Source organism: Notothenia rossii, assembly GCF_949606895.1.
Source record: "Notothenia rossii genome assembly, chromosome: 5".
NCBI classification, from domain to species: Eukaryota; Metazoa; Chordata; class Actinopteri; order Perciformes; family Nototheniidae; genus Notothenia; species Notothenia rossii.
This window is the reverse complement of record NC_136903.1, coordinates 3651551-3679315: the sequence shown is the minus strand read 5'-3', so window position 1 is coordinate 3679315 and position 27765 is coordinate 3651551. Positions and strand designations below refer to the sequence as shown.

The 27765-nt window shown below is 42.0% G+C and overlaps 2 protein-coding genes across 3 annotated transcripts; one reads left to right on the top strand and one right to left on the bottom strand.

Annotated features, from left to right (window-relative positions):
• Positions 1 to 4736: 4736 nt before the first annotated feature.
• On the bottom strand, positions 4737 to 21046 carry LOC307040404 (uncharacterized protein; the record flags this gene model as incomplete). Its single annotated transcript, XM_079683196.1, has 2 exons — positions 20560 to 21046; positions 4737 to 5944 (listed from the first exon to the last, which is right to left on the bottom strand). The coding sequence occupies exons 1-2, from the start codon at positions 20801 to 20803 to the stop codon at positions 4737 to 4739; spliced, it is 1452 nt and encodes a 483-aa protein (XP_079539322.1). The 5' UTR covers positions 20804 to 21046.
• On the top strand, positions 5885 to 27552 carry LOC307040405 (uncharacterized protein). 2 transcript variants are annotated; one of them, XM_079683198.1, is made up of 2 exons: positions 5885 to 5980; positions 26410 to 27552. In XM_079683198.1, the coding sequence occupies exon 2, from the start codon at positions 26531 to 26533 to the stop codon at positions 27431 to 27433; it is 903 nt and encodes a 300-aa protein (XP_079539324.1). In that variant the 5' UTR covers positions 5885 to 5980; positions 26410 to 26530; the 3' UTR covers positions 27434 to 27552. The 2 variants fall into 2 exon arrangements, with proteins under 2 accessions (XP_079539324.1, XP_079539323.1); XM_079683197.1 differs by lacking the exon at positions 5885 to 5980 and adding an exon at positions 22689 to 22926.
• Positions 27553 to 27765: the final 213 nt, after the last annotated feature.

Sequence of the window (27765 nt, the reverse complement as noted above, 5' to 3'; positions counted from 1 at the left end):
GTAGAGCAGGCCATTCTTACGCTCTGTAGAAATATTGAATGCGCGAAGACGACATCTTTTTTTTTTTTAACATGAGTGTGTGCGGGATGATTTCCCTTCGATTCTATTGGCTCCAACGGTCAGAAAGAGATGTCACATGTCAAAATCGAAGAGATTTTCCCGACTCCGAGCTGTCCGACTTCAGGTGAGCTTTTTGAGACCTCCCCCGGCTGCGATCGGCTATTCTCATCGACTTTCAAGGCGAGCCGCAGCTTGTCTCAAACAAGCCTATTGTTTTGTATGTCGGGGGTGGGAGATTCATGTGATTGGTTGTTGGTCGCGTTGCTCGCAAAAAATCCCCAAGCTTTCACCTCAAAGATTTTCAAGATTTATTCAAAGCTGCTGTGTGGACGGGGCATCACTGTTCGAACCGCTGCCGTCCGGCAGACGGTTCAGGTCAATAAGATCACGCACCAACCGACTGAAGAACAGCTTCTTTCCCAGAGCTGTGGCCTCCAACACTCCCATCCCTGTCCAACCACAAAACTCACTATAACTTTGAACATGCTACCTCCCATCAAATACTGCAGCCTAAAATATCATGTTATTTATTTGTATATTTATTAAGTATCAAATTGTAGCTTTTTTTTATTAAATAATCTTTTTAAATGTATTTTAACATTCTGGTAAAGTGCATTTAAGTGATGACCCTGATTATTGCTACTATCTCTGCTTTATCACTGCTTTTATGGATGTGTTCTTATTTATGTACTGCAGTAAGAGAAGCCAACTGAATTTCGTTACACTGATGTGTGATGACAATTTCATTTCATTTCAAACCTTTATTTATGCAGGTGAATCCCATTGAGATCATTGATCTATTTTTCAAGGGTGACCTGCTGCAAGTAGGTTCCACATGAATACATATAAGCATAACATAAAAACAAAAAGGACATCATACAGCATATTTACAGCGACTACAGTTTACATAGCAAGTAACATTTACAGGTTCCAACAGTTTCCGATTGGATAGCATCTATCCTTGCTTTAAAAACATTTAATTTTAGTGGAACCAAATTGCTCAGCTTCCATTCCTTTTGCAGACTGTTCCAAGACAGAGGAGCTGTGCATCTAAAAGCTATCTTCCCTAAGACAGTCCTAGCAGTTGGCACATTTAATAAAACCACAGCATTCGATCTCAGGCCGTAGCCACTTACAATTCGCCGTGAGATCAGGGAGCAGATGTAGGATGGAAGTTTCCCTAACATGGCTTTGTATATAAAAATGTACCAGTGACTGAGCCTCCGTACAGTTAGTGAAAGCAAACCTGCCCTTGCATACAGGGTACAGTGATGGGTTATTACTTTACAGTTTGTCACAAATCTCAGTGCACTGTGATAGGCGGCATCTAACTTGATCCGGTAATGGGCAGGTGCATTCATATAGATCAGATCACCATAGTCCAGTACAGGTGAAAAGGTCACAGTGATTAGCCTTTTCCTGGCCTCAAGTGAGAAACATGACTTGTTCCTGTAGAAGAAACCTAGCCTAACCCTCAGTTTTGTATGCAGGTTATTGACAGGAAGTTTAAAAGAGAGACAATCATCAAGCCAGATACCAAGGTATTTGTAACAGGTAACCACTTCAAGTTCTATTTCATCCTTACTGACCGCCAGAGGCGGGGCTTTAGCACTGGATATCTTCCGTCTCACGCATGCGTTGGTCGAATATTTATATCAACAAAGTCACGTGTGACCTCGTATGACCCCGAAAGGCATAATTTCCGGCGTTGTCAACGAGTTCAGTACTTTTTCATCTTCTTGCTGTGCAGGTTACTACTTTTTGAGTAGAAGCCAAGCTAGCTTATTGAAAATTAAGATTCTAGCTCAACAATAGTGATCGTCTCGATCGGAGCTGCGGGCAAGGAAAACGCTCGCCCTCCAAAGGCTGCGACGAGCTAGCTGTCCGCCCTCCCAAGGGAGGGGACCGCGGTGGTCACCGCTCGGACCCTAGGAGCTCCGGACCGGTAAAGAGCGGACGCTCCTGCACGTCAGCCGGTGAGATCGCTACCATTTGTCGCTGATTGTGCTATCTATTCTCAAGCTAATGAGATAACTGTGTACAAGTTAGCCGAGGGCTCTCGATAATTTGTTACTGCGCTAGTGAAGGGAGCGTCTCCGCACCCCTCTCACTACATACATTTGGCTCCTTGCCTATTCTATCGTCCAGTTAGCTGAGTGTTTTCGTTCAAGCTAACTGCTACGGCGCTAGTGAAGGGAGCGTCTCCGCCCCCCTCTCACCGCATACAATTAGTTCCTGTTCTATCCCCAGTTAGCTGAGTGCTCTCGCTCAAAGCTAACTTGCTACAGCGCTAGTGAGGATAGTGTCTTCGCTCCCCTCTCACGGCGCACAATTGGTTATTTTATTTAATCGTTTATTTGACACAACCCTCTCTATTTTCCTCCATACCCAAACCTCTTAAAAAGGGGCTGCAACGGATCTGATACAGACGGATCCAGATTTGAACACTTCTATGACGTCACAGAAGTGGCGCTACGGCTATTGGACCAACTCCACCAATCAGGAGACAGCCACGGACATTGCCGTTTGAAAGCGCTGGAGACGCTGTAGTACATATGCCAGGCCTGTAGATGGTGCTGTTCTCAAAGAATCAGCATGATCTGTTTGGTATGTTGAAAAATAAAAAGTATAAATATGCCTTATATAGGTATGGTCTTACACTATATTATTCAAATATAGCATGATAGGTCCACTCTAACTTGCTAGCGCGAGTGAAGAGAGTGTTTCCTCTCCCCGCTCACAGTTGGTTCCTGTTCCATCCTCCAGTTATCCGAGTGCTCTCGCTCAAAGTTAACTTGCTACAGCGATAGTGAAGAGAGTGTTTCCTCTCCCCTCTCACTGCACACAGTTGGTTTAATGCCCGTTCCATCCTTCAGTTAGCAGAGTGCTCTCGCTTAGGCTAACTCTCTACGGCGCTAGTGACGTAGCGATCTTGTTTACACAAAACATATTTTTCACATAAATGGCAACGCCACCACCTTTATTAGGTTGGTCGGTATGATATACACTGTAACCATTTAAGGATATGTCAGAGGCCAATATGGATTTATTTAGCCATGTTTCTGACAATGACATCAGCGTCGGTCGAGCTCGTCCAAATGCGGACAAAATCTAGTTTAGGTAAAAGACTGCGCACATTTAAGTGAATGAAACCCAGCCCAGACTTAGAATTCAAATCAGCAGGAGTAGCAATCTGACTACTACTACTGGGCGGTCCAGGGTTAGGTTGTACATTTCCTGATAGCAATAACAACAAGAGAACCAGGCATATTTTCCTCTTAATCGACACACATACAGTTGCAAGAAAAAGTATGTGAACCCATTGGAACTAAATGGATTTCTGCATAAATTGGTCATAAAATGTGTTCTGATCTTCATCTAAGTCACAACAATAGACAAACACAGTCTGCTTAAGCTAAAACCACACAAACAATATGTTTTCATGTTTTTATTGAACACACCATGTAAACATTCACAGTGTAGGGTGGAAAAAGTATGAGAACCCTTGGATTTAATAACTGGTTGACCCTCCTTTGGCAGCAATAACCTCAACCAATTGTTTCCTATTGCTGCATATCAGACCTGCACAACGGTCAGGAGGAATTTTGGACCATTCCACTTTACAAAACTGTTTCAGTTCAGCAATACTCTTGGGATATCTGGTGTGAATCGCTCTCTTGAGGTCGTGCCACAGCATCTCAATTGGGTTGAGGTCAGGACTCTGACTGGGCTACTCCAGAAAGTGTATTTTCTTCTGTTGAAGCCATTCTGTTGTTGATTTACGTCTGTGCTTTGGGTCGTTGTCCTGTTTCATCACCCATCTTCTGTTGAGCTTCAATTGGTGGACAGATGGCCTTAAGTTCTCCAGCAAAATGTCTTGATAAACTTGAGAATTCATTTTTCCGTCGATGATGGCAATCTGTCCAGGCCCTGAGGCAGCAAAGCAGCCCCAAACCATGATGCTCCCTCCACCCTACTTTACAGTTGGGATGAGGTTTTAATGTTGGTGTGCTGTGCCTTTTTTCTCTCCACACATAGCGTTGTGTGTTCCTTCCAAACAACTCAACTTTAGTTTCATCTGTCCACAGAATATTTTGCCAGTAGTGCTGTGGAACATCCAGGTGCTCTTTTGCAAACTTCAAACGTGCAGCAATGTTTTTTCTGGACAGCAGTGGCTTCCTCCATTTTATGACCAACTTATGCAGAAATCCAGGTAATTCCAAAGGGTTCACAAACTTTTTCTTGCAACTGTACATTGTCAACTACTTTAAAATCACCAGCAAAGTCTGTGAAAGTGTGATTAGAGCTCAAGAAGCAGTCCTGAAGAACCATCATAGCAGGCAAGTGAAAAAGACAAACATATTTTGTCGAACAGATTGTCTGTGACAAGGCAACCGGTAATTGTTTGTGTAACACATCCGAACCTTTGCAGGGGATGCCCACTGCGGGTGGCAGAACAGACCTGAATCCAGTAGACTTCTCAGGATGACTAGAGATCTTCTCATAGTCCAAAACAGTTAATGGGCACAGCAGAATGCCTGAACTAGCTTGCAGGCTTCGCCCCATTAATCAGAAAATTAGTATGACAAAAACATTTAACATATTGTCCACTTATATTGATAAAGTTAGAGTTTGTTTAAGTGTTATATGAATGCCGTGCAACAATGTTGATCCAGTCAGGCAGATTTGTTAATCTCAGTTTGAATTTCATTAAGCTTTGAGGACTGACAACCAACACACTTGTGTCTATTGAAACTCGTACGCCATTTAAATCTTTTGTCACAAACATTGCAGCTGTATATTTCCTCTCCTGTGTGGATTCTCATGTGTTCCTTTAAACTTCCACTCTGTGAAAAAGCTTTCTTACAAACTGAGCAGCTGTATGGTTTCTCTCCTGTGTGGATTCTCATGTGTTTTTTTAAAATTCCACTCAATGTGAAATATTTGGTACAAACTGAGCAGCTGTATGGTTTCTCTCCTGTGTGGCCTCTCATGTGTTTTTTTAAACTTCCACTCTCCGAAAAAGCTTTCTTACAAACTGAGCAGCTGTATGGTTTCTCACCTGTGTGGATTCTCATGTGTTTATCTAAAGTTCCGCCCCATGCAAAATATTTGGTACAAACTGAGCAGCTGTATGGTTTCTCTCCTGTGTGGATTCTCATGTGTAGCTTTAACTCTATATTCTGTGAAAAAACGTTCTTACAGACTGAGCAGCTGTGTGGTTTCTCTGTGTGCATTCTCATGTGTCTCTTTAAATTTCCTCTCTGTGAAAAAGCTTTCTTACAGACTGAGCAGCTATGTGCTTTCTCTCCTATGTGGATTCTCATGTGTCTCTTTAAATTTCCACTCAGGGAAAAAGCTTTCTTACAGACTGAGCAGCTGAATGGTTTCTTTTCAGCACTACGTTGTTTATCACTGACAGTTTCATGTCTATTTTTCAGTGAGTTTGAGCCTGATGCAGGTTCTCTGGTCTCCTTCCAATCAGCACTGTCTTCAGTGTCAGGTTCAGACGAGTCTCCAGTGTCGTCTTCAGTCTTTGGTTGTAAACTGCTCTCTGGATCTGAGATCCTGGCTGGTTCTGGTCCTCTACAGTCATCTCCATCAGCTTCTGTTTCCATGTGTTCAGTTTGTCTTTGATGAAGCTGTGAGGACTGAGGTTTCTCTTTATCATCTTCACTCTTCACAGGGTCAGGAGTGAAAGTGGACTTGGTGATATCAGCCTCCTCCAGCTCCTGAAGCTGCTCTCCCTCCTGACTGATCATGAGTTCCTCCTGTTCCTGCTTAATGTGTGGGTGGGGCTCTGCATCCTCCTGGTCCAGACTGGTGCTCCACTCCTGCTGGTCAGGGGGAACCTCTTCTTTAACCACCACCAGCTGCTGGACGTCTGCAGGAAACAGGAAACACACAGTCAGAAAAAACTGTAAGTGTTAGCATTTAAATCTAATCACCATTAAAACAGGAGACATCTTTCAGCCCTAATAATGACTTTGTTTTTATACTTTAATATTATCTTTCCTAGTCCCACCTATTGTGTATTTTTGTTGGCTCAATTCACCTCACGTAGCCCAGCCCCATTCCACTTCCATTTAAAAATGAAAAGGGGTTATTTCTTCTGGTTTAGCACTAGCTGCAATGTAAACAATGAATTGTATTTGGGATCGTTTACAGCTACACTACGCCTATAGAATGTTAATACTAAAAATATATTGTAGGGCCATACCTATACAAAACATGACTGAAGTTGTTTGCTTAAAATACCAAACAGATCACCCATTGTAGCCATGCCTCATACCCCTCTATTCCAGCCCTGTTCCAAAAAGGCTGATTCTGTGACCGTAGCTTTAAATAGAACAGCTGCTGCTACCCACGCCCCTTTGTAGCATCACGCAGCTTTCCTCTGCTAAGAGTTTTGTACCGGGAGAAACTCAGCTAAACGCTGTCGTGATTAAATGCCATATTATGTTCCAAATCACTTCAAGAATTATTTCTGAAACAGTAGGAGCTCAAACCTTTCTGTCTCGCAGGGTTTACCGCAAGGACATTAAGTTACACATATTCTCTCAAGTAGCCTACAGTGTTAACTCTGAGTGTTAGCATGCTTGCTAATGTAAACACAGACCATATTACTCCCAAAACACGCAGCACATTGTTTCCGATACAGCACATAGCTTGACAGGTGTTAACTTCTATAACCGTGCCATTATATGTATAATATATATATATATTAGTGGTGGGCCGTTATCGGCGTTAACGTGCTGCGTTAACGTGAGACTCTTGTCGGCGATAAAAAAAAATATCGCCGTTAATCTATTCTCAAAGTTGGGTTGGGAGCTGGGTCTATACTACGCAAGCTATGATGACTTTCACCTTGATAATTTAGCGCGGATGTATACCTAGCCGAATTGCACTGTAGGGGGCGAGATCGAGTCTTTGACCTGTGTTTCTTCTACGGTCTATGGATCTGACCCCGGTCAAATCAGCCACATTAAGCGTGACATGCTAACATGGATACAGCAGGTATGAAGCCGCCGGGTTTGCTTCAGGGGAAATTTATTTTTAAGAAGCTTCCCGATGGAAACCTCGACAAAAATAAGGTTGTTTGCACCTTGTGCAATGCGGAATTAGTTTACTGTAGGAGTTCATCCAGTCTCAAGTACCACCTAAACGCAAAGCATCCCTTAGCTAATGCGGAAGATGCCGGGCCAAGCACTGATGTAGCGCGGGGGAAGACTCGTCGTCAAACAACTATGTTTGAGTGCAACCGAGGCAAGCCCGTCAGCACAGCTCTATCAGCCAAGCTAACTAGTCTCCTCGCTCAGTGGATTGCCACCAGCTGCAGGCCCATTAGCGTGGTTGAAGATGACGGGCTCGAGCTTGTTCTCCAGGCGGCCACAGGTGACCCATCTTACAAACTACCTGCGAGGCGAACTATCATGAGGAGAATACATGACCAGCACGCAGAAGAGAAAGCTACGAAAGTTGAGAAGATGGTAGAGGCGAGGTCTGTAGCACTGACTGGGGACCATTGGACGTCCGTTAACAACGACAACTACATCGGCGTTACAGTACACCTCATCGATGCTAGCTGGGAACTTCACTCCTTCGCTTTAGGTATGCTACTGTTAGAAATTAAAATCAATGTTTTAATGGGGAAATGTAGTTTAAACATGCCGTCAGTTTTAATGCTCTTTTATACTGAAAAACCAGAAATTCTTGTGCACAAGCAGTTAAGCTTTTATTCTGAAAATCCTTCATCTACGGTTAGCATTTAGCATGTGGCTAATATACGATTTCCTGAAGAGGTGAATTTAGTAGAGAAATGATATAGAGTGGTGCAAACCGAAGCCTACTGATTTAACACTACAACTATAGATGTCGAGATACTACCATGCTGAATATTAAATGAAGGTACAGTTTATTTGAATACATTATTGTTTACAGACGAGTAGCATGTGACAACATCCGGAATGACCGGAAATCAAACGAGCCGAGAAGTATTGTTTAGAGTATTGATTACAGCGTTTAGAATGTGTTAAATGAAAAGTGATGAAAGAGAATATGAGGAGAAACGGCGTGTTAAGCATATAGTGAATGTGAAAAGAACCTATCCTCTGTTTAAATGCAATAACGGACATTGGAGACGAGGCGAGCCGGCTGGCGGGGAGGAGCCAGCAGAGGATATATAACAGCACCGGAGGAGAGATCCATTCTCTTCTCTTCCCTATCGAGAGCCAGATCACAGCTGTTTGTCTGACTGAACAATATCATGCTTGTGACCAACCCGCGCCTTTTTTAATTAAAGTACCCAATTGAACTTTCACAGAGACTCCATTTAGTCTCCTTTTAAAGCTTCTCTCCTGGACGGGAGAATAACGAACACAGTTAACACTACGTTATGTCATTTTAAATTACATAATTTAATTTCGTAGCCTTTTAATTACCACCACGTTATGTTTGGAATTAATCTAGATTAATCTAGATTAATTCCAAGAATACAGTGAGATTAATCTAGATTAAAAAAATTAATCTATGCCCACCACTAATATATATATATAACAACTTTACTCTAAGTGCCTCCTCCAGACATCATGCTGAATACACAGACACACAGCTGCGAGAGGGGATTACGCTAGACCAGTGGTTCCCAACCTGGGGGCGCAGGGGGGGGGGGGGGGCGTGAAGCTGTTAGGGATGGGTACCGAGCCCCGGTATTAAACGGGCCCCGGGGCTGAATTATTAAAGACCGTGGTACCGTTGAGCTCCGAAGTTAGCGGTCTTTTTATCGGTACTGGAGACATGTAAAAAATATATGTCATGTGCATTATTGCTACACAAACATTATATTGCAGTTTTAGTGTCGCCAACTCCGTTTCTACTTTGCAAAAAGACTGCAAAAATGTTTCTATGATTATTTTTTAGTATTTTCGATCTCTCTCCCCCGCCTGCTTGCGAGGGGGCGGGGCAATTTACACACACACACACACACACACACACACACACACACACACACACACACACACACACACACACACACACACACACACACACACACACACACACACACACACACACACACACACACACACACACACACACACACACACACACACACACACACACACACACACACACACACACACACACTTAAACTTTACCCGCCTAAAGTGCAATAAGAGTTTAGCATGTAAGGGCGGTAACACGAGCAATTTGTTGAAACATTTAGCAAAAGTGCTCCACATTCAGACGGAGGAATGCACCGGGTTCGACTGTCTTTCTAGTAGCTCTGTAGCTCCATCCACGAGTAACGTTTCCACGTCAGGTATGTATGCTAGCAGCAACACACCGAGTTAACTACATTATACAAACATGGGTTAATGATTAGGGGTAACCGAGTTATTTATTTAGTTAGTTTTGTTCACAATTTATTTAGTTAGTTTACCTTATTTTTTCTCCAAAAGAACCGATAAAAGTACCGTTAAAAGACCGGACCGATAAGCGGTATCGATAAAAGTAGTAGTACCGTTAAAACCTTAACGATACCCATCCCTAGAGGCTTGGGAAGAAGTTGTAAATAAACATTGTTTGCTCGTAAAATCAATCAAATTGACACAATTTTAACACAACCGGCAGTTAAAAGAAAAGTGGACGAGCCCACGACAAGTCTTTCAGCTTTAATGCCAAAATCAACAAATTGTGATGAGGCATATATCTCCCTTGACATCTAACGTGTTCGGTGCAGAGATCTCTCTTTAGAGGTTTCTCAATACTCTAATTTCCCCTCCTCGACTCCTATCCTCGATACTTAGTCCCGCCCACAGGAGATGCGAGCGGAGGACTGAGGAGGGGAACCGAGGAGAGAGGAGGGGTTAGCAGCAGGCGGTTAGAGAAATGAGAACTCCTCTCCTCTGAACGGTCATTTTAAAGAGACGTCCATTAATGATGATAGGAGGCACAGCAGCACTCTGATGGACAGATGTGTTCATGACCACTTATATATTTACTTTTAATTAATTGACAGTGCGGTATAATTAGAAAATAACAGGCTACAGATGCGGACATATACACACACATATTTATATAAATATATACAATTCCAGAATCAAACACGTTATTATGAGAGTGCTCTCATACTTAACACAATCAGACTGGATATATATATCCCCCCCCTCTCTTTGGTGCTGAAATGGGGAATTGAAATTACGGGCCAAAAGTTGTATTTACAAGTATTAAAAGTAAGCATAGGACACCAGAACCAACTGAGACCCGTCTGTCCGCCGCACCTACGCATTGTACAGCACACACACCTACACACTGTGGTACAGTGTATCAAACACCTACACACTGTACCACAGTGTGTAGGTGTGTGTGTGGTACAGTCTGTACCACACACACCTACACTGTACCACACACACACCTACAGCTCCTAAAGCATAATCAGGCTACAGCCATTGTGTATTTTATTATGTGAAGCACTAAATGGTCTTAGAAAATATAGACTCTTTGTTTGTAGATATCTACTAAACTAAAGCAAATACAGAGAGTAGGCCTGTTACACTGAGTGGTATATATTTGACACACTGCTCTGCTTTCTGCACGGACCTCACAGCTGTTCTCACTGTAAACATCACGTCACGATGAGAACAGTTACTAAAATAATATCCAGGGGATGCATGCAGAGCTGTCATTGGCTGAGATAAGTCCGGCCGTGAGTCACGACTCTTTGAAACATCTCTGTTCCCGGAAATGCATCTACGAAGGAGCCGTGGAGGACCGTGGAGGACCCATCAGTGTCTCCTCGGTTAGAGCTCCTCCAGAGAGCCTCCTCGATGCTCGATGCTCGGTCCTCGATGTGCATTTAGAGAAATGAGATGTCCTTCAAGATGGCGCGCTGAAATTCATTTCCGGGTCACAACCGGAGGACCAAGGAGTCCAGGAGTCGAGATTAGAGTATTGAGAAACCTCTTTTCTCTCTCTCTCGTCTGTGTGGGGGGCGGGGCATCTCGCTCACAGACTCGCTGCAGCACCGTGCACACAGAGATCCGCCGGTGGAGAACATAGCGTTCAAAAGTGACAATGTAATCTACAGAGCTCGATGTGGTCAATGCTTGTTTGCCATAAGTATTTTCGCGGAAACACGAGCGATCTCTCCGTCAACTGGCCAAAAGGCATCTTATTCATACGGAGAAATGCACCGTTTTCAACGTCCTTAACTCTGGGTTCTGTTGACCCAATTACGTGTAAGGTGGGAGAAGTACTCAGAAGGAGGCCCTGCTGATCTTTTAAAAATGTTAATATATTGTGAACACAACGCTGTGGGTTTGCCTCACACAGGGTGACGTCTGTCTAAATGATGTGGCCTGCCGACATGGCCTATCCCATACCGATCATAAATCAGGGTGTGTGTATGTGTGGTGCGAGCGAGAGAGAGAGCGTGCACCGGTTACTTGTAATTTTGTTGTTAGCATCTGGTTAGCTAGCCGCTCTAAGGAGCTGTTTCAACAACAAGTTGGAGGGAGAGTCCTCTGCTCAGACTGAGAGAGATAACTACAGCTCAGGTGAGGTTAAGGACTCTCTGAGTGTTTAGATAGTTAATTTATGGCGCGTTTCCACTGCAGCGCGGAGCTCGCTTTAAGCGGTTGCGTTTCCACTTGGCCTAGTACCGGCTAGCGGGTCTTAATTCACAGTTTTTATGGCCTCATAAAATCGTGGTTCTAGGGCCAGGAACAACCGGGCTGAGTCGGGCTGAGTATGCTAAACTAGAGAGAGAATCGCTGTCAAGGGGGCTACAACTACAACAAGATGAACATATTTGACCGTGATTTAATTGTAATACACATTTCAAAATGATGCCGAAGTAACAACATACTGATACCGGTTAGTAAAAACCATGAATTAATGCTTTGACAAGTATGCAGACAGACGGCAGGCGAAAAACCTTTTAAAATGCGTGTTGTCTAAATGGAGCACGGCTAAGCTAACGCAGTATATGCTCCGTCCACACTCACAACAACGGCCTACAGACATAGATAAACCAGCGACTGTATTCTCCATGACACAGACAGTCTGTGGTTTGTACTAGCTTAACTTTTGTCTAGTTTCTGAACACAAATGAGGAGCTGTGAGCTCTGAGTGCTAACAGCTGATGTTGTTTTTCTGGGGCTCTCATTGAAGATGACGTCACGGCTCCGCCTACACTGCGTTACTATAGATACTACCCCAGCTACTAAACTGTAATGGAAATGCGCCATAAAGTGAGCCAGTCCTAACAAGGCCTAGCCTGGTCTCGAAGCTGGTGACCAATGCTAAGGCCTCCACCTGCTCCCTTGACCCCATGCCCACGGTGCTGGTCAAGGCCTGCCTTCCCACCCTCTGCCCCATCATAACAGACATCAACTCCTCTCTGTCATCTGGAATAGTTCCCTCCTGCTTCAAAACCGCCTCCATCACTCCCATCCTCAAGAAGCCTGGTCTTGACCCTGAGGAGCTGAACAACTACCGACCGATCTCCAACCTTCCTTTCCTTAGTAAAACCTTGGAAAGAGCAGTCGCCGCCCAGCTTCATCAACATCTGTCAAACCATGAGCTCTACGAACCCCTACAGTCAGCCTACAGAGCACATCACAGCACAGAGACCGCCCTCCTCAAGATCACTAATGACCTCCTTCTCGCTGCTGACTCCGGACAAATCAGTATTCTCATCCTCCTCGACCTCTCTGCGGCCTTTGACACCGTTTCTCATACAGTCCTCCTGAAATGCCTCTCCGACAACCTTGGCATCACTGGCACAGCTCTGTCATGGTTTCAGTCCTATCTCTCAACCAGGTCTCAGTTTGTCAGCATCAGCGGCTCATCCTCCCCCCCGGCCCCAGTCAACCATGGTGTCCCCCAAGGCTCCGTGCTTGGTCCCCTACTTTTCACTATTTACATGCTCCCCCTTGGCCAGATCATACGTCACTTCGGTCTCAATTTCCACTGCTACGCTGATGACACTCAGCTCTATCTCAGCACCTCACCATCTGCCCAGCTCCCTCCACAGTTTCTGGTCAATTGTCTCCATGCCATAAAAACCTGGATGACAGCAAATCTACTCAAACTCAACAGTAAGAAGACTGAGCTCATGGTTGTGGCCCCCAAGGCACTGCTCCGGAAGGTTGGGGATCTCCTCCTCCACATTGACGGCTGTTCCATCTCCCCGTCTCCCGAAGTCCGTAACCTGGGTGTCATCCTTGACTCAACTCTCTCATTTCAGTCACATATCAAATCCGTCACCAAGTCTGCCTTCTATCACCTCAGGTACCACATCTCCCATCTACGACCATCACTCTCCGATTCCTTGGCCGAGACCCTCATCCATGCATTCGTCTCCTCACGGTTGGACTACTGCAACGGAGTCCTGTTCGGGGTTCCCAGTAAAGCCCTGGACAGGCTCCAGTATGTGCAGAACTCGGCTGCCAGGGTGCTCACTCACACCAAGCCCTGGCAGCACATCACCCCCACCCTCATCCGCCTCCACTGGCTCCCAGTCAAGCACCGTATCACATATAAACTCCTTCTTCTGACCTACAAATGCCTCCATGCCCTCGCCCCCCAATACCTGTCTGACCTTCTCCGCCACCACACTCCATCCCGGAGGCTCCGATCGTCTGGACAGGATCTCCTCTCTACCCCCCGCACCAGGTTGCGGACTTTCGGTGACAGAGCTTTCAGTGTAGCATCCCCCACCCTCTGGAACTCTCTCCCCCCCGAAATCCGCAGCGCCCCAACCTTGGACACTTTCAAAAAAGCCCTCAAAACGCACCTTTTCACCAAGGCTTTCCCCACTATATAGTTAGTTTGATAGGTTTATTTTTATTTTTCCGCTACTTGCTTGCCCCCCCCCCTCCCTGACCTGTCTGCCTCTTTTCCCCTACTCCCCCCCCCTGCCCGACTTGTGAAGCGACCTTGGGTTTCGTGAAAGGCGCTATATAAATATTATGTATTATTATTATTATTAGCCATACTGAGCGAGGCCGTGTAGTGGAAATGCGCCATAAGTCTAAGTCATCTCTGTGGGTCTCAAACGGTTTGGTCACCATTTATGTAAACACATTTTTCCATTTGATGGGGGAGTGATTAGCAAAATATGCTTGACTAAAAAGAAAAAATGTTAAATTGGTGAAAAAAAGGTAAGAAACTTTAAAAACTTGAAGAGAGCTAAAACTAGTGTTTGCTGCTGCCTCAAAGAGGAGCAGGGGAGAGAGGAGGGAAAGGGGGGAGAGGAGGGAAAGGGGGGAGAGGAGGGAGACAGGTGAGGCTGATTCAGGAGCCCAGACACACTCACAACTATAAATGAACCAAAAATAAATAAATAAACAACTTTCAAAAAAAGTGTTTGTATTGGATATGGTATGTTTTTGGTTAGTTAGGCCTTGTTAGGACTGGCTCAATGTATGCTGTGTTTCCATTACAGTTTAGTAGCTGGGGCAGTAACTATAGTAACGCAATGTAGGCGGAGCCGTGACGTCATCTTCAATGCGAACTACAGAAAAACAACATTAGCTGTTAGCCCTCAAGCTCACAGCTCCTCATATCTGTTCAGAAACTAGACAAAAGTTAAACAAGTACAAACCACAGACTGTCTGTGTCATGGAGAATAGTCACTGGTTTATTTATGTCTGTATAGGCCGCTGTTGTGAGTGTGGACGGTCGGAGCATATACTGCGTTAGCTTAGCCGTGCTCCATTCAGAAAACATGCATTTTAAAAGGTTTTTCGCCTGCCGTCTGTCTGCAGACTTGTCAAAGCTTTAATTCATGGTTTTTACTAACCGGTATCAGTATGTTGTTACTTCGGGCATAATTTTTAAACGTGTATTACAATTAAATCACGGTCAAATATGTTCATTTTGTTGTAGTTGTAGCCCCCTTGCCAGTGATTCTCTCTCTAGTTTAGCATACTCAGCCTGGTTATTGCCCCGCTAAAAACCTCGATTTTATTGGGCCAGAAAACTGTGAATTAGTACCCGCTAGTCGGTACTAACCCAAGTGGAAATGCAACCAAAGAGGGAACGGGCACGGCACGCTAAAACCGTGCTGTAGTGGAAATGCGCCATTATTTTCCCAGTTCGGGCCTGATCAGAAGTACTCAAGTAAAAGTAGTATACTGCAGGGTAGCTTGTGAATTTACTCCAGGTGTAACTAAAGTCTGATTTAAGAGTTGATCATATTTCACATCATTAATCCGGATCTGTAAAGTGACTAAAGGTATTAAATACTAGGGGTGCACCGAATGGGAAATTCTTGGCCGAAACCGATACCGAAAATAGGAAACAGTTGGCCGAAAACCGAATGCCGAAAATGATTAATAGAAATATATATATATATATAATGTATACATTTTTTACAAATGTTGTTCAGCTACCTGATTATGGAAAAAGACATGATTATGGCAAAACTTAACTTCAATAATAATCACTATTATGGGTCCATAAAACATTTATTCAGCACTTTTGAATGTACATACAGTACATTAATTCCAAGTCAAGTGCATTTTCTTTTCTCTGTAGGATAACTACAACAAAGTGCATTCAGAACAAAGCCAAGGTGCTTTAAAACTGCATAAACATCTAGGCCAGTAGGCCTACTACAAAAAAGTGTAAATAAAGACTGTAACAGCCAGGCCTTCAACAACAACAAATGCACCTATAAGTGCATGCATACAAATGTGCAAACTGGATACATCCACATGAATGTAACTATTTACAAATGAAATTACAATTCAATTTCATAAGCAAAGTAGTAAACATTGTATAAAGATACATAAAGTGAAAACTGGATACAAAATCCACAATCAATTACAAATTAAATTACAATTTCAAGAATCTGCAAATAAGGTGGTCTGTCCTCATGAGCAATGTAAACAACATTGTATCATTTAGATACCGAAAGTACAATATATTGAACACTGTGCTGCTGTCATTTCCCCCTCATGATAACCTGAGATGGTGAATTATAACTCACAATGAAAATTGTTCAGGAAAGTGGGTATAGAGTAGACATGTAGAACTAGATAAGCTTATGATAAGCCAGCCTTGTCTACTTATTAAGGGAAAGTGGGAGGTTCTTTTTAATGAACAGTAGCTTCTCTGATTTATCAGCCATAAGTCTGTTCCTCTTCTCATCAAGCACATGAGAGGCAGCGCTGAACAGTCTCTCGCTGTCAGTGCTTGTGATTTGATCTTACTCCTCATATTTGTCCGGGTGTTTTGATTTCAAGTGGTGGAGTAATCCCGACGTGGTGAAATTCTTTGCAGTTACACCCCCTCGAGAAATGTCAGCTGAACACGCTTTACAAATCGCAATCCACGGCCAAAAGCCGAAAGGGCCTTTTTAACCATTTTCGGCCGATATTTTTCGGCGGCCGAATATTCGGTGCATCCCTATTAAATACATGTAGTAAAAGTACATCATTTACCTCTGAACTGTAGAGCAGCAGAATTACAAAGAAGCAAAAGACTAAATACTTAAGTATATCAATATAAGTACAGTACTTGAGTAAATCTACTTACTAATACCACCAATGCAATGTTATGTGAGCTAGCAGCCCATAATCCACACTATACATAACATTAATCAATGTGAATTCTGTTTCTAATTTGTTTTGTTTTTTTTTCGACTAAAAAATTACAAAAATAACTTATAAAAATAGTGTTAAAGAACCGGATCAATACAAAGTATTTGTAATTGTTTCAATTAGGCCTCATTATTTCACAGTGGCACAGGATCATCTGCCAATACAATCACTTTTGTTCATGTTCAATCCATAATAATATATAAAATTATAGTTGGATCTTTTTGTCTTGTTATTATTAGCAGAGAAAATGTAATTTTTGTACAACTATGTACAATTAACTCTACCAATCTCAGTGGGAACCGGATTAGGGGGGGCTCGAAAATATTTCCAATTACACAAGGGGGGCCTGACTGAAAACGTTTGGGAACTACTGAGCTACACGACTGTATACTGAGACGATAGGTTGGGACGTGTCACGTGTGCCGGAGACGCTAGGTTGGGACGTGTGCCGGAGACGATAGGTTGGGACGTGTGCCGGAGACGATAGGTTGGGACGTGTGCCGGAGACGATAGGTTGGGACGTGTCACGTGTGCCGGAGACAATAGGTTGGGACGTGTGCCGGAGACGATAGGTTGGGACGTGTCACGTGTGCCGGAGACGATAGGTTGGGACGTGTCACGTGTGCCACATTTCACCAATGACGTCATAGGAGCCAAATCCTGGATCTGCTCGTTTGCACCCCCGTTTTTTTTTTTTTTTTTTAGTGATGTGGGTAAGGAGGAAAAGAGGGAGGATTGTATTTTCTGAATATTTGAGAGTCTCCTTACAAGACGAGGCAACTTTAGAATAGGGAACATGTTCAGGTCAATTAGAGTCAAACTACTAGCTTATTGGTTATGAACAAGACTTCACTTTAGAATAGGGAACATGTTCTTAGATATAAATACCTAATTTTGAGTTAGACACAATTAACACTTGTAGTTTCATGTCTTGTTACATAAGAATAGATCATATTTGTTAAGTGTTATTAAGGGAGAATTACTATTCTTGTGCTACTACTGCCTTATTAGGCCCTTATTGAGCAGAGCATATTAAGACCACAACTCATGTACAACAACTTCCTTACTTGCAATGAATAAGCACTAATTAGAGGGTTATTGAGGAAAAACTCTCAACTAATGGCTTATTACTTGTAGAATATAGTCATGTAGATTAAGGCATTAATAAGTGTTTTATAATGACTAATAAAGAGCCAATATACTGCTAATATGCATGTTAATTAGCAACTAGTTGATGGTTAATTTGTGTACCTTAATATAAAGTGTTGCCATATTTATGTATAAAATACATCAAAAAGTGCATTTTGCATACTAGGTCCCCTTTAAGTAAAAGTACTTAAAAGTATTCTCAAAAAGATGTACAGCACCTTCTTATGTAAAATAATGATACTGCAATAAAATGTTCCCTGTCAGTGTTTGATTTATTACGTTTCTTGATTATTGTCAGTGTCGCATTTTACTGTGTACATGTTTAAGGTTGCACTTCTATAAATGATGATAGAAGAGGGAACCCGCAAACTGAATACAAAAATAAATACATACATTTAACAATGAATAAATCATTAAAAATAACTTTATAATGGGGAACATTAAACAAATAAGAGAGATAAATAGTGGAACAACTGCAAAAGGAAACTTTTATTATTTTATGAATTAAATATTTTCTACATTTATTTTGTATATTACTTTTTGGTCAATATAATTGCATGATAATTCATTTATTAATGCGTTATGTAATGTATTCACTTGTCTTTAAATCAAAGAAATTATTTTTCAGCTTGAAAAAGAGTTGAAAGTGTTAATAAAATGAGAGCATTTTAGACTGCTGCAGTGCTCACATGAACCAACACAGAACATAAGTGGGGGGGACAGAAACATGGAGAAAGGTACCAAACTCTTACATGGACATTTGTAATCTGTTCCAGGCGTTGAGATTGACATGGAATATTTGGAATGCTACTCTGTAAAGGGAATAGGCCTACTACTGTTAAAATAACCTTATTTGTTTCAAATAAAAGTGCGCAAAAAACTAATTTTGAATTCATTATTGAATTGTGTGCATAACAATGCAATTAATCGCAGAAAATCCTTTGATTAATCATGATTCAAATGTTTAATCGCTGCCCAGCAATAATAAATAGTCTTAAGTGTTACCAAAGAGTTTAAAGCAGGGGTGTCCAAACTCTTTTCAAAGAGGGCCACATACAGAAAAATAAACAAAGGGCTGGGCCACTCATAAAGGTGAGGTATATCGCCTCGTAAGTTAAAGGTGGGGTAGGTAAGTTTGAGAAACCGGCTCGAGATACACTTTTTGTTATATTCCATGGAATGCTCTTAACATCCCGATAGCAATGAATATCTGAAGTGCTTTGACAACAAATCCATTAAAAAATGTCATCTGTGGAAGCCGTAGTACTGTAAAAAGCATGACCAGTCATTTTAGCCGGCCCGGCTAAAATAACTGGATGGCCTACCTGCCTTTCAGCCTTCCATCTGTGCACAAACTTATCTCGTGCCCTCATTGGTCATGTGCGCGTTCGTGTGTGTTGGAGGAGGGGCTCTGTAAGGAAGTGGCAGATTTTTTCCGGCTGTGTATTTTCAAATTCTAGCGTACTCGAGCTGGTTTCTCCAAAATTACCTAACCCACCTTTAAGTTATAAGTTAGCAAAATGTAGCTAAATTAGGCTTAATATGCTTTAAGAAAAAAACAGCCAACATCACAGCTCTCTATCGGGATTCATTTATCGTGTTGGCAGCTCATCCCTTAAAAACAGAAGCCTCAGAGTGATTATAATAACATGAAATATGAAGGGTCTATTTCAAGCTTGATGTGTAAATAAGTTATTAGGCTTTTTTTCTTCAACTAAGATTTGTTAGAACATTTTATCAACATGAATTGACTGAATTTATTTTAGTGAGCTTATTAACACATGAATACTAGTGTGTAATATGGCTTTACATATATATTTAAGAAGTACAATATGAGAAAAGCACATTTCATTGTGGGCCATATTTCCCAAATACTTTTTTAATTAGCTGAGGGCCGGTGTTACCGAATAAGATGTGGGCCGAACAACTGGTGATATTCTTTAACGGTATAGGCAGATGTATCAGGGGCGTGGCCTTTGTCGAATAACCAGGAAATACACATTTCGATCGCTTCTTCTGTCGTTTACATCAATCTTTTGGTATATTTGGCTCCATAGGAACCCTTTGATGCACATTCAGTACCAGTGTGTGAGGTTGTGGTTGCGATGCCGATATGCGGATGCGTACAGCGAGGACTACAAAAAGACACATGAGGTGACTGGGGATGTGTGTTCAAAACATTGCAAGCTTGAATAAATCATTTAAACCATTTATTGTTTCCAGACTTATTACTGAATATCATTCTTAATGTGATACCAAGTCCATCTGAGAGCTGTGTATACCTTCAGACAGCCTACAAGTGAAGCACACGTTGTTTACTCACAGTTTGAAAGCAGCGTGGAGAAGTCTTCAGCTGTGGAGCTGTGATCCGCCCAGGATAAACTGTGATACGACTTCTGCGCAAACAACCAGCGATCATGTTTAATATTAAAGACTACACACATTGATCCCTTATCAAAACGGTATTCTGCACTTTGTCACACTTATCCAGATAAGTTGTGACTGTTTACTTGGTCAAATATACCAAAAGATTGATGTAAACGACAGAAGAAGCGATCGAAATGTGTATTTCCTGGTTATTCGACAAAAGGCCACGCCCCTGATACATCTGCCTAGGCCCTATACCTTTAAAGAATATCACCAGTTGTTCGGCCCACATCTTATTCGGTAACACCGGCCCTCGGGCCGTAGTTTGGACACCCCTGGTTTAAAGTGTTAATTAAGAGTAAAGGGAACAAACCTGATTTGTGTATCCGAAGCTGAGGCTGTAACAAAGCGTCCAGTAGTTTCTGGAGTCTCTTGTTCTCCTCTTTTGAACGAGACAGCTTCTCCTCGTACTCTGCTATCGTTTTTTCCAACAGAGCAAATATCTCTTCAGCAGTGAGTCGCTGCTCCTTCAACGACAGCAGCATTTGGACTTTACTCATGTTTACTAGATCACCTTTTCCTGCAAACTCTGTTAAACACACCGTTTCTCTCTCCATCAAACTCTCAATCTGACTAGTGTTGCCAACGTGTTTCCAGCTAGCATGCTAAGCTAGCTCCTATAGTTCGAGGTAAACGCTCCAGAACAAAGAGCACATAGTCCATTCGGAGGTTTATCCAGACACACAGATGATGGATCAGTAGTGCTGGAGCTCACAAACGCTTTCTCAGGAAAACACAGAGAGAGAACCGTAGCGACGAGACGCCACCTGGACCCAGTGTGATGACTACTAACCGATGTGAATCCCTGCCCGATTTGCAATGCGCATGCGCGAGATGGTCCGCCACATATGGCGCCCCAAATAGGACACTTGTCACAGTGGCGTTTGGCAAGGCGCAAAAAAGAAAACACCAAAAAAAACGATAATATTCATCTGAACGAGAGAGATGAGTTATTGTTGTTACAACATGACTCAACTATTATTTAACAACTCGTTTTATTGGGTTGAGTACATTGTCAGAATGAGTGAGAAATTGATTTAACTTCTGTTAGACAGCTATCATACTGAATAAATATTTACTGTGAATGTATGCAAAAATGTATGGCATTCAAAACTTATATCTAATTACATTAACTGTGAATGTCTTTAATTTTATTTCAAATTAAATACAATTACATAAAAGATTTTCCATAAAAAAGTTGATTCAAGAACAAATCTCTGTTATTAGATCAGTACTTTTCTTATATTACTATTATTGCTACATTTGAAAGGTCTTTACCAGCTTTGGAATTATATATATATATATATATATATATATATATATATATATATATATATATATATATATATATATATAATTCCAATATATATATATATATTTCTGGGTGTTGCCGTATCTCTACGTTGTGGCGCTGCATTCTTTACGCTACTTACGTTGCTATGGTTACAGCTTTTAACTGGACAGAAAAAATGGAGTGGAATGAAAGGTATCAATGGCTTTTCATCATAAAAAAAAATGCAACAAGTATGATCTCCGTGCCGCTCGCAGAAAAATCCACGGGAATGCATCTTTAAAAATAAATAAAAATAGGGCTCCCCCGAAAGCAAATGGGTTATTCAAACACTGAGTAAGTGAACACTACAGTTTACCTGTTTCTGACTAAAAACATCAGCCACTACTCTATACTTGCAAACATTATATTCTGTAGAAGGCAGTGGCGGCCGGTGGAAAATATTTTAGGTGGGGCTATGGCAATGGTGACCTAGGGACCCCCCTATACTAGGGGGGTCCGGGGGGATGCTACCCTGGAAGAAAATCTTGAGAAATGACCCCTTAAATTAGGACTTCTGGTGATGTTAGAGGGGGGGGAGGACAAATTGAGGCTTAAAAATATGAGAAGACTGATCAATACCTCCATAATCTTCAGTGTGGTTAGCTATGAATCTTACAAAACTTCCAAACACCTCGTCCTGTACATAGTTTCTACAGTATAAACTGTGCAACAGTATAGTAGGCCCACAGAAACTGCAGAACACCGGTGCTTTGGGAACACTCAAATTATTTAATTCCCATTTAAAATCAGGAGACTAAATACGAACTTTATATGTGTGTGTGTGTGTGTGTGTGTGTGTGTGTGTGTGTGTGTGTGTGTGTGTGTGTGTGTGTGTGTGTGTGTGTGTGTGTGTGTGCCCTTTAACTGCCAGACCAAGAAAAAAGCTATGGAAAAATTATTTGTTTGCATTTTTTTATCAAATGGGCCACAAATAACCACACACAATTGTAATTGTTTTGACTGACCACACAATTTCGTTTTTATGAGCCTCTGCCAACTGGCTGAGCTGGCTTTTATGTTAAAATTGCATTTTCAAGAATCTGAATGCTGAATAGGCTAGTTGCACGGGATGACGTATTTCCATTTCCAGTTCATTGAGTGTGCGCTTGTAAACTTCCGGTCTACGGTAGAGCGGTAGAGGGAAGAGCGATAGATAGCGTATAGATAGCAATAGATAGCGTATAGATATTATATAGGCACTATTTTAAACTCGATGTCTCCAAGACCTACCGAAGGTTAACATCAGTGATGTACATCGGCTGGTACAAGCGGCAGGCTCAGCCCCGAGGAGCAAAAGAGAAAAGGGGTTCAAGATGTACATATCCAGTTACGTCGACAATTATGAAGGTAAGTGACAAACAAAGCTGTAGTTACTGGCTAACTTTGACAACTTGACAGTCTTGATACAGTGTAAAGCATTTTAATGATGTACTATTACGTTTTTTTGGATTAACATGAATGATATCCAATTCCCAACAGTTTCAAACAAAGATCTACCTTCAGGGAGTGTGAGCATCAGGGCTAGCTGTTACAGGTCCATGAGAAAGCATGAAAAGCCTCACGATCTCAGAGTAGGGAGGAAAATAAAAAGTGTTAATCGGTTCAAAGCCTCAATCAGGTTCATGTTCTGGGGTTTTGATGTGGCTACAGTAGGTAACCTGTGATTTAGGATTCAAATAAGCCCAGCTAACTGACGTGTTGCAACAGATTACATAGTGACAATACATTTGCTCACATCAACTGGTAGCTAGCTATGTGTGTGTAGCATGAAGGGGCTACAGATTTATTTTCGTTTTGTAACCCTCTTGTGGGAAAATGATAAATACATTAGCTAAACCCAAACTTAGCTTTCATCAAAGATTCTTAATGAGAGGTTGAAAACCATCTCTGCTTTGATGGAAACCCCAGAAACTGATTGTGACGGCTGCTGTTCGAATGGTTAGTATAATCCATGTAGGGTCCAATTATTTGTGTTGGCCAGTGTTAGGTAAGTGCTGGTTTTGTACCCTACATCTATGTTAAGCTGTTCAACGTTCTACTAACAATATTTTATGTAGTTATAATATAAGATAATACATTGAGAGAGCTGAGACAGGCTATACAAGCATATCTGTTTGAATGTCCTTAAATTACAGTATTCCAAACAGCAGAACTTCTGTGTATGTGACTGACAACCTGACATGGTTTAGCCTTTTCCCACACCTACTACTACTGATCAGCCTGCTCTCAGCTTTCTCATTTGTCTGTGTTGTATTGAAGCAGTGTCCTAAATGTAAAATGACTGACATTTTGTTTTAATAACTGTTCACCTGGAGATTGCAGTGGCAAATTGTTCCTGTGTAGCTGGAACAGCACTCTGCAACCACAATGTGGCACTGCTGTTCCAGACCGCACACTACTCCTCAACCTGGCTGCTGTACCCCCTGTCCTCAGCTGCACTGAAACAGAGCAGCGATGGCACAAGCCAAGAACCATGGTAAGTACAGTATGTGTTCACAACCAATCCACGGTTTTATGAGTATTTCCTTTGTGCCAAGAGCTGATTTAGTATGTTGCATCAACGACCATTTCAATTCATTTGACAATTATTTTGTGTAATTAATAGGGTGGGAAACTAGGCAGAGTGAGTGACATGGTGTTCATCTCCACTGAGCCAAAGCAGTTTACAGTTGCTGACGGTGTAAGGTAATATATATAGTCTTAAGTAATTGGCCTGCTACAACTTTGTGATCGTTGTCTGATTGTAAAATTGTTCTTAAAGTCCTAATTATCATATAAACTTGTTCAAAGGAGTACACGTTAACTTACAAGGCCGTGCGGGGGGAGCTGCCAGACCCAGATGTCCTCAAAGTCAGCGAGGCAGCGAAACAAGGACTTCTCAGCAGACATCGCACCACGAAAAAAAAAAAAATGGCTCAATACTCAACTCAACGACTAACACTCTATCAGAGGATATGTTGGAAATGCACACATTATATATATTTTTTGCATCTACTTTCTGGATATTGTACATCTGTTCATCTGTTATATAAACTAGCACTACTTAAATATGCAGAGAGACTAATTGAAATGTTTAAATATGTATTTCCCCCCCCCCCCCCCCCCGATATAACATCAACATATGTTTTGTAAAAGTTTATTAAATTAATCTGTAAAATGTTATCATATTGTGGATTTATTAAATTATTTATTTTCCTGTGTTATTTATGTGTGCGTTTGTTTTGAGGATATAATTCATGAGTACCTAAACATAGTATGGTATAACTGCTTTTTGTAATGAAATACACAATTGGTTTGGGAGCAAGAAATCTTTTTATCGTTGTTGCCAGGCTTGCCGAAATGAAATGTATCTCCCGATTATAACATTGTGTAACTTGCTGCTGTTAAATACCGTCAAACTATGTGCAATATGTGCTTTATGTGCAATACTTTATATACATATGCCATCTTTAATAACTGTAATATATATACCGGGCTGCTAAATCCTAAGAACTGCTACAGGATTTGATTTGTTTTTGATCTGTATTTTTGAAAATTATGTAACTTTTAATCTTTTTTTTAGCATATTGTTTATTATATTATAACTTAGTACTTTTTTAGCATATTGTTTATTATATTATAACTTAGCACTTTTTTTTAGCATATTGTTTATTATATTATAACTTAGTACTTTTTCAACGCATGTAAGATATGCAACACTAAGCTGTCTGTGGCTCTTTCCTGCTGTAACGCTGCAAATTTCCCCTCTGTGGGACTAATAAAGGGATTCTGATTCTGATAACGGGACGAATTTATACAAAGGGGCACACAGCAATGTACGACTTTCTTAAACGCTGGAAGGCCAATCGCTTTTCTTTACCCCGAAATCCGCTCATTCTTGCTCTCGGTGTGTCATAACAAACTGTCAAGCTGTCCAAACTCTGTACTCAAACCGGAAGTACTCGGCCTCACACCCAGCCGCCGGAAGTTGATAGACGCCATCTTGTGCACAGAGCTATTAGCATTTTACTCGTTCAATGGCGCGAGGCACCTCCTCTGTATCTGGGCAGGTTTAGCGTGAGCTGAACCAGAAAAACGTTGCAAGGATAGAATCACTTGAATTGTAGCTTGTTAGCAGGGTGCGCATTCTCAGATAGAGTCTCTTGGCAACACGATCCTCCAATCAGCATCCGGCCGGCCTGTGGAAGTCCCTCCCTGCTCTGGCACCATCATAATCATTTGTTTTCTCTAACGTTTCTTCAGATATAGTGGGAAACCATAATGTTGCTTGCTAGCTTTGCGGTGGAGCGCAGCTCCCATACAAAGTGAAGGCCGGTGCGATGTGCTGTTCTGACTACCTCTTTGTGTTCTCTCAGTCTCTGCACTCGACCTTGCTACTTTCAATATTCCAAGCTAAACTTTCTTCTGACTATTCCCCTCGTTGGTATCTAACCCATCAGAACCTGGGATTAGTGATTGCATATTAATTTTGAAAGTTATCTTTCTTGCATTAGATATCCAAGTTTGTCCTTGCCTTGAAAGTAGCATTACATACATCTAGCAATAATTCCTGAGGTTAAAGCTCAAATTAGCATTGATTTTCAACCCTGTTACTTTCAACCCTGTTACTATAATTAGAGTAACAGGGGTAATTCTTCATTGGAAAATATACATTTGATGCCTAGCTGGGCAAATCACTTTTTTTGATGGTTTATTATCTGTTTTTCCTAAATACATACATTATTTAAATAAAATTAAAGGTTCATTTTTCAAAAATGTTGGTGTCTAAATTGTCCTCCAATTCTGGAATGACCCATGTAGAGCTAATTTGTGCCTTTGTATTTGTTCCAGATATGCGAATACTACGGTGCGTCGTAACCCGCGCTCTCTCTGGGTGAACAATAGAACCTCGGCCTGGTGGGAGACGGTGGTGCCAACGTACACCGATGAGCAGTGGATTAAAGATTTCAGAATGTCCAAGCAGTCTTTTCAATACCTCTGTTCTCGCCTGGAAGCAACGTTGGGGAGAAGCGACACAAACTTCCGGGAGTGTGTACCTGTGTGTAAAAAAATCGCCATAGCACTGTGGAAACTTGCGACCAACTCTGAGTACAGGACCATCTCTCATTTGTTCGGAGTCGGCATCTCTACGGTGCTTTGCTGTGTGCACGAGTTCTGGTCCTCTGTTGTGACGCTACTCCTTCTTGAGTTTATGCCATGGCCGAACTCTGAGAAGTTAAAGGAGATGGCGTTATTTTTTGAGCGCAGATGGGGTTTGCCACAGTGTGTAGGTGCAGTAGATGGATCACACATCTCCATTCTGAGACCAGAGGAATACCACAACGAGTATTTCAACCGCAAAGGCTGGCACTCGCTCGTCCTGCAGGGTTCTGTGGATGGTAAGGGCCTCTTTTGGAGTGTTTTTGTTGGCTTACCAGGTAGCATGCATGATAGCAGAGTGTTAGGCATGTCATCACTGGGTAGTTTTGTGGATAGGGATGGTCTACTTCCTCATGTGACAAGGGATATTGGTGGACATGATGTGGGTTACTATATCCTTGGTGACTCAGCCTACCCCCTGCAAAGATGGCTGATGAAACCGTTCCAAGATAATGGAAGGCTGACACCCGAGCAACATGTGTACAACTTCAAAACAAGCCGAGCACGAGTGGTGGTGGAGAACGCTTTTGGGAGACTGAAGGGCAGCTGGAGGTGCTTGATGAAGGGAAACGACTGCAAGATTGACAAGATAAAAATCCAGCTGGCAGCATGTTGCATATTACATAACCTTTGTGAGAGTAATGGCGATGAGTACAGGGCCGAATGGACTGCCGTACAGGGCCGAATGGACTGCCTTACCGGCGACCCAGCTTGATGGGCCAGCGCCAGCCATTGGCGAGGCTGGGGGGCAGCCTCCCCAAGACACGCGAACAGCCCTTATGAGGCATCTCAACAGCGTGTAAATTGACAATAAAGCTGATATTTTGTACAGTGCTTTTGGTTCTCTTTTATTTACCAGTCAAGACATAACAATAACGGCATCACGCTGTCCCAGGTGTGTCGTATAAGTTAAAGTTTTAGTACCAAAACAATATAGTAACAGTGGCAATATATATATAATAACAATACAAAATAAACTGTCCCAGGTGTAGGGATAGGCTCCGCAGCAGACACACACTAGTGCAAGTTAAGTGTCAGTATCAAAAC